This window comes from Camelina sativa, chromosome 3 (assembly GCF_000633955.1).
Source record: "Camelina sativa cultivar DH55 chromosome 3, Cs, whole genome shotgun sequence".
Lineage (NCBI taxonomy): Eukaryota > Viridiplantae > Streptophyta > Magnoliopsida > Brassicales > Brassicaceae > Camelina > Camelina sativa.
Window position 1 is genome coordinate 26,842,041 of NC_025687.1, and position 7,122 is coordinate 26,849,162.

The 7,122-nt window shown below is 36.7% G+C and overlaps 2 protein-coding genes and 1 non-coding gene across 4 annotated transcripts in view; 2 read left to right on the forward strand and 1 right to left on the reverse strand.

Moving 5' to 3' along the window:
* LOC104778258 overlaps window positions 1–990 on the forward strand; it is a 7,563-nt gene extending 6,573 nt beyond the window's left edge. Inside the window, exons 6-8 of one of the 2 annotated variants that reach the window (XM_010502656.2) lie at window positions 27–76; window positions 167–481; window positions 572–990. In XM_010502656.2, coding sequence (XP_010500958.1) covers window positions 27–76; window positions 167–481; window positions 572–820 — 614 coding nt within the window. In that variant the 3' untranslated portion in view covers window positions 821–990. The remainder of the gene's footprint in view (window positions 1–26; window positions 77–166; window positions 482–571) is intronic. The other variant, XM_019243954.1, reaches the window with a different exon arrangement.
* TRNAI-UAU lies at window positions 1,648–1,721 on the forward strand. Its single transcript has one exon. It is a non-coding gene; the product is annotated as a tRNA-Ile (tRNA).
* On the reverse strand, window positions 3,457–5,554 carry LOC104778259 (transcription factor TCP3-like). The gene is made up of 2 exons (XM_010502657.2): window positions 3,891–5,554; window positions 3,457–3,790 (listed from the first exon to the last, which is right to left on the reverse strand). Exon 1 carries the CDS (start codon window positions 5,121–5,123, stop codon window positions 3,936–3,938), a length of 1,188 nt encoding a protein of 395 aa, XP_010500959.1. The 5' UTR covers window positions 5,124–5,554; the 3' UTR covers window positions 3,457–3,790; window positions 3,891–3,935.

The window sequence follows — 7,122 nt, forward strand, 5'->3', positions numbered from 1 at the left end:
GGCAATGGGAAATGCTGCTCCAGCTGGTCCTGATGCTGGTCCTCGTACGATGAAATTCCTCGACCATTTCCATGTGGTAGAGAGACTTTTGAAACCCTATCTTAACACACATGGTCACAAAACGTCTCCAAACTAATTACATTACAATTAATCTTGTCTTTGACAGCAAACAAAGAGAGAGCATACTCTGTTGGGAGATAATGACAATGGTGAGAACGAAGAGGAAGGCGGTGAGGTTTCAGACCCAAAATGGATCACTATTAAAGCAGCTCTGCTGCTAATCTTGGGAGCTGCCATTGCAGCTGCATTTGCAGATCCATTAGTCGACACAGTTAACAACTTCTCGGCAGCCACAGGGATCCCATCTTTCTTCATTTCCTTCATCGCTTTGCCTTTAGCCACCAATTCAAGTGAAGCTGTCTCTGCCATCATCTTCGCTTCCCGCAAAAAGATCAGAACCGCCTCATTAACTTTCTCCGAGGTCCGTAAACCACATTTCTTGTATCTTTCTGCCTTGTTTTACTTCCTAAACTAAAAACCAGTTTCTTGGTGTTTGTTTGTTTGTTTGCAGCTATGTGGAGGAGTGACAATGAACAATATTCTGTGTCTCTCGGTGTTCTTAGCAATCGTCTACCTTAGAGGACTAACATGGAACTTCTCATCAGAAGTGTTGGTGATTCTCATCGTTTGTCTAGTGATGGGCAGTTTCGCGAGTTTCCGCACAACTTATCCTCTTTGGACATGTTTCATAGCTTACTTGCTCTACCCATTCTCCTTGGGTCTGGTTTATATTCTTGATTACTGGTTTGGCTGGTCGTAGAGATGATCAGACGCTGTGTTTCTAGAGTTTGTTCACATGAGTGAGTTTCTTCTCGCGTGGTTTCTTTTGTTCTCGTTATGTTTATGGATTTGAGAGTGTAAAAACCTAAAAGTTAAATTCTGAGATTTGTCAGTGATTATATATTGAAATAACAGTCTTATTAAAGCTAATATGTTCTTTCTTGTTTTACTTGACCTTCTTCTGGTATTGAAACCAAGAATAAGTTACTCGTCCATATCTTTTTGTTTTCAAGCAACTCCATATATTAAGTTATCCGAAGAGACTCTCTTTATGAGAGAGCCAAGAAGGTACCGATGTGCCTAGATGGGAAAAACAAAAATCTCAGTGTTTTTGCACATGGAAAAACAGAAATTTCAGTGTTTTTGCACATTTCGCAAGTTTATCCGCACTGAAATTATTCTCTCTAGGAATGTATCTAATGCTAAAACTAACAAATCGATCCCTAAAATGAATAAAATTCTCCATTTCTGATGAAAAAATCGGCCAATCTTCTCTATTGGATGTCATCTTTAAAAGATCCGAACAATCTGTCACAGAGAGTACTCTATCTAGATCCAAGACCAATATGCACTCTATAGCCCATAAAAAGGTGTCTAACTGTGCGTGTACAGGTGATAGGCTTCTACGTGATCCTCTTAATCCATATCTAGAGATTGAACTTTACCAACTTACGATGAACTATTTTGCTGCTCCTGTATCAATCTTGTCACTTGTCGCCTCTTCGATTCAATCAATAGCAGAAACTTATATGCAAACGACGAGAAAGTAATTATTTATTTTTTACAAACGTAGCAAGCTACAGTTATGGTCCCGTAGCTCAGTTGGTTAGAGCGTTGGTCTTATGAGCCGGAAGTCGCGGGTTCGAGCCCCGCCGGGACCATATTTCGTTCTTATATTTAAACCTTGCTTAAGTTTAGTTATTAAATTTTTTATTTACGTCGAAAATTACCGTCAGGGTCGCTAGCTAAATTGGCTAGAGAATTGGTGTCATATGAGCCGAAATTCGCCAGTTCGAGCCTGGCTTATATCCTCACTTTTATTCAATTTTTTAATATGATCCTAAAATCTTCCATTTTTTTTAATTTGGTTCGGTCCTCAATTCCTAAATTCATTAATTTGGCCTGACCAAATTTGGTAAGATTATTGGATCCAAATTTGGTTAGTTTCCAAAACAAACGGAGACAACATCAATAGGTAACAAATCTTGAAGGTTGGGTTAAATTAGTTTAAAGCATACAATTAGGTTTGAAGCAATTTGGTAATTATTTCCATCTTTTAGGATTCTTAATCTTGACAAAAAAAAAATTACAGAGTATATTATGAAATGGAATGAAGTGAAAAGATCAAACAGCTGTATAAAACCTTGAGATCTGACAAGAGATAGAGAAAAAAGGGGGACCATTCTCTAAAGGTGACAACCTTTTTTCCCCAAATTTTGGTTACATCCTTTTCATACACTTTGTTATCCTATTCTTATTATTATTGAGTGAGTCCATCCATGTCTTCTTCAACAATGCCCCTTTAATTTCACAAAAATACACCCCCAAAACGATAAGAGGTTAATCTTTCACATAAACCAGATAATCATATGTGTAATTGAACAAGTAGGTTTAAAAGGAAGCAAAAACGAAGAAGATAAGGATAATTTTCCAAATGTAGAAATTGATATAACTGTCTTTGAGTGATCAAACATTTGATTAAAAAAAAAGATTCAGGCTTTCTATCTTCTTCTTTCTTTCTTTTTTTGGCTACCAAATTATACTTTAGGATGGATAGCCACTACTTCCAATCTCATCTTATCACATCACATGTAAAGTGTTGCTTACTTTATAAAGCTCCATAACATTCATCACCTCCATAAGAATGAATAACCAAAGTTTTCACTTTCAGAGTAGGACAGTGCTCATAACAGTAATTAAAAAAAAAAATCCGTAGCAAAGATGGTTTTATTAATTCATGTACTTTATCATTGATCATAATAGAAAGGGACTTGGTTATCTTTCAACTTCCTTCATTTGGACCAACAAGGGTGTCTAAGTGTCTTCATGTACTAATCTAATGTCCTATTCCTTTTTTACTTATATAAGACTATATCACACTCAGCTTTGGTGGATCTCCTACATATACGCTTGTTAAAAAGTTGAATGTGTTATTGACATCAAATTCTCTTTTACTCTTAAAATATTGAAATTCTAGTAAGCTACACACCAAAATAAAGAGAGTTTTAGAACTTGCATCCACGCACTAAACAAAATTTAAAAATAAACCCATCATTCAAAATTCGGAATTATAAAATCCAAAAGAAGCAACAACACATGCAAACTCTTGTCTATGGAAAATGACTCTTCATCTATGGGGCCAAAACAGACTTAAGAAAGACAAGAGAAATGATTGTTCCAAATTCCCTTTGCCTGTCAGAAATAAAGTTTTATAACCATAGAGACTGGAAAAAATAAAGTTTTATAACCATAGAGACTGGAAAAAATAAAGCTTCTAATGGAACGCAATAACCTAAACAATGTGATGTACATGGAAAGAGCACTGTTCCTCTTTGGGATTGGCAAGAAAAAAGAAGAAGAGATAAATCTTGAGGAAAGCATCGAATCCACATGGAAAAAAGGGCAAAGCTTGAAACCTTTAGCTTCAAGTGGGGTTAAAGGTTTCCAACACAAGAGCATAAAGAAAAACAAAAATTAATTTAGAACAAGTTACAACAAACAAGATGTGGGCTCATGCAGCTAGAGAGCTAAACATCGTGAAACATAACTGAGGTTACAGAAAGTTTTCTAATTGAATACAAAGATGAACTCAAATTAACAAATGCTTGAACTTTTGAAGAAGAGAAAATCTCGAAACTGTTGATCAGGTCTGTTTCTCTCTTCTCCTATTCGATATCCGAAACGCACAAGAACCAAACACACATTCCCTATCCCACTCAATTGAAGCTCCCTGCAACATTGAACAAGAATGCTAGTTAACAATTTTGATGGATGATTACATTGTTAAGTACAAGACTTTCAGAAATGTATGTTTTCCAAAAACTCCCAACCTGGAATATGAAAAGTAACTATTTTGTGTGTGTTTTGGATCTTGTTTAGTGGCGAGAATCAGATGAAGCAGACGACGGTTTGTTGTCGCCGCCATGCTCGTCTTCTTGCTCCCCATGAAACCGTGCTGGTATGCGAAAACCAGAGAATTCACCACTTGAAGCAAACGCAATGCCTGGAATAGCTGATTGGTGAATCCCCGTAGGAACATGGTACGGATGATGATGATGATGGTGGAGATCGTCAGTGGTCATGGACTGATGATGATGGTGAGGATCAAACCAAGCACGAATCATGGGTGTGTTGTTAATGGACTGAAGGGGACCCCTCTGAGATAAAAGCTGACTTTGGCTAAAAACTGGCGACGGAGAAGCAAACACATATCCTTCTCCTCCGGTACTTCCGGCGGAATCAGCTGCTCCGCCGTTGTTCCACGTCACCAGTCTCTGTATCTTTCCAAATTCCGGTGACTGATGATTCTGGTCCCAGCCTGCCGTCGATGAGTCAAACCCTAACGGATGATTACTCTGGCCGGAGAACAGAACAGGCTCTGTTTGATCAGTAAAAGGCGGACCATTTTGGAAAGATTGAAGTGAGAGACGAAGAAGATCTTGGTTTTGTGTATTGGCGGCTCGTGACGGTGGCTGATGATGATGATAGCTCTGTTGCGATGAAGCTACCGGAAAAAACGACTTTATAGTGTCAGCTATCGAATCAGAGTCCATCGACGCCGGAAGAAAACTCGACTCGTTATCTTCTTCTCCGATTTGATGATGATGATGCTCTGTTTCTTGGTGTTGCGGCGGAGGTTGTGGCGGCGGCGGAGAAACTAAAGTTTTGGTTTTTCTTGGTTTAGCGTTAGCGGCGTGTTGACGAAGAGCATCGGCGGGGTTCCAAGGAGGAAGCTCAGCGAGATCATCAATGGCGGATTTAGCTTTCTTGATAAGCCAATCAACGGCTTTGCTCGGTCGATCAAAACCAAGCCTGTCTTGAACATCGTAGAATTGAATCGCCGTCGGAGCAGATAGCCTCACGCGCCGGTCACGTGGTCCTTTCGCTGTACAGACTTTGCTGTGTCTGTCTTTTCTCCCTGTTGACCGAACAATGTGACCTCCTTGCACCTCAACGATCTCGCCGCAACCATCACCGTTCTCCGTCGGCGACGCTGTAAACGCTGATTGGTTGTGTCTCATAGGCGGCGACGGAGAATCTACTAAATGGTTGTTAGCCGCCATTGATGGAGCATATTGTTGAAACTCAAGGTCGTTGGTGGTGGTGGTGATTGGGTTATGACGGCGGCGGCGGAGACGGTGGTCGTTAACCGCCGAGGAATCCAGAGTCGTTCTGTTTTTTCTCAATACAACATTTTGCTACTCCCAAACAGAAACCCTAAACTCGCCACCAAATCAACAATAATTACTTAAGAGACGAGGAAGAAGACGTAATCGAATATGTAGACTAACCCATAAATGAAAGTTTGATTCTTTGGTCTAAAGGTTTTTTTTTTTGTAAAGTTTGGTGACTCTGTTTTCTGAGAATTGAAGAAGGAGACCAAACAAACAGATAAGCAAAGCAAAAGAGAGAAGAAAGAGATGTTTGTGCAAATTGACTAATCGAGGAGAGAACCCAAGAAAGTAAACTTCTCTTTTTTTTTCCGGGAAAATTTACAGTAACGGTAAAAAAAGGAAAAATGAAGTGACTACTTTGGGGTTTGGGAAGGAATGTGTCTGGTCATAAAAAGTGAGCTCTCTCTCTCTCTCTCTCTCTCTGTATGTGATCTCATCATCATCATCATCATCACCTGTGCTTTTCTGCTTTCTCTTTTTTCATTGTTTTAAAATGTGTACTATAAAGATTTTGTTATTGCCAAATTCATATTTTACATGTTTATTAGTAGCTTATATTAATTCAAACATTCGATTTGTTGTTGGATAGTTGGAGACACTAATAATTGGGTAGTATATAAACTATTTTCCTCAATCCAAATTGTATTGGTTTTAGAGGTTACACCCTGTAAAATGCTTCACCATACTTGCAAGTTGCAACACCACGGATTTTAGAATTAGGACGTGCTACATTATTTGTAGAATTATGTATGATCTCATTCTTCAGCAAACCCATTTTAAGTCGAGTCCCTATAACAATGAAATATAATGATGATTGTATCAAATATTTTTAGAATATTATACTTTTGTTTGTTGTTGTCATATTCTTGTCCTAACTATTTACATTCTCTTTTTTGACAAAAAAAGAAACTATTTACATTCTCTTTCTAACCACTAACACCGTCACCAACCATGTCTTATGTTTTTATTAAATACCCGTATTCATACGAACTTGTATGAGACAATAATGTATTTTAAGAAATTGAAACCACTTCATATTAATGTGTTTTCATTGCACCTACTCTACAAGTGTACAATCTGATAGAATTACGCATATAGCCTTTAGTTAACAATAATGTCGTTCTGTTCTTCGATCCCATTGTGTGTCAGTAAGTACACTCCCCATCGCCCTCACAGTCATTCTCACTTATCTCTCGCACCTTGAGTTATTTTTTGATATTGATGGCAACAAAAAAAAAAAAGAAGTTATTTTTGTGATTTTTATTTCTTTCATTTTTTATTTTATGTTATCGAATTGTTTGTTTTATGTTCGATAATAATTATGGTCGTGAATGGTAATGTAATAAAATGCGGATTTCGAAATTTTTTTAGGAAAATAGGTCAATGTTACCAATCACACAACTTTAACACATTTGCGGTATTTTACGAAAAAGATAAACTATTGTATGTGTTTTTTTATGAACAAAATTCAGCATACCGCACTTAGTTTTGTAAGTTGGGTATTATCTAGCGTTATTGTAAATAACGCACTAGATGTCTAGACACAAAATAATACTGATTTATGTTTAAATTTTTTTTTTGTAATTAACAAATGATTTTATGCTAAATGGATTATTTAATTTAAATTGTTATAGATTCTCATTAATAAATTACTTTTTTGAAGTGTCTTTTTATGAAATTCACATATGTTATAAATAGCACAAATGTTAATAAATTATAAATAATGTTTTTAGTTTTGCATAAAATATATCTGCATAATAGTTTAGAATAATTTTTGGTATTTAAGGTTTGAAATAATTTTTCATTAACACAAAACAATTAATAATTTACAATTATATTAATTATTTATTATTTTGTACCGCTTATTTTAAAACCGCAATTTTGTTTT

Coding starts and splice junctions, on each gene's coding strand:
- LOC104778259 (XM_010502657.2), bottom strand. CDS start 5,123: ATGGCGGCTAACAACCATTTAGTAGATTCTCCGTCGCCGCCTATGAGA.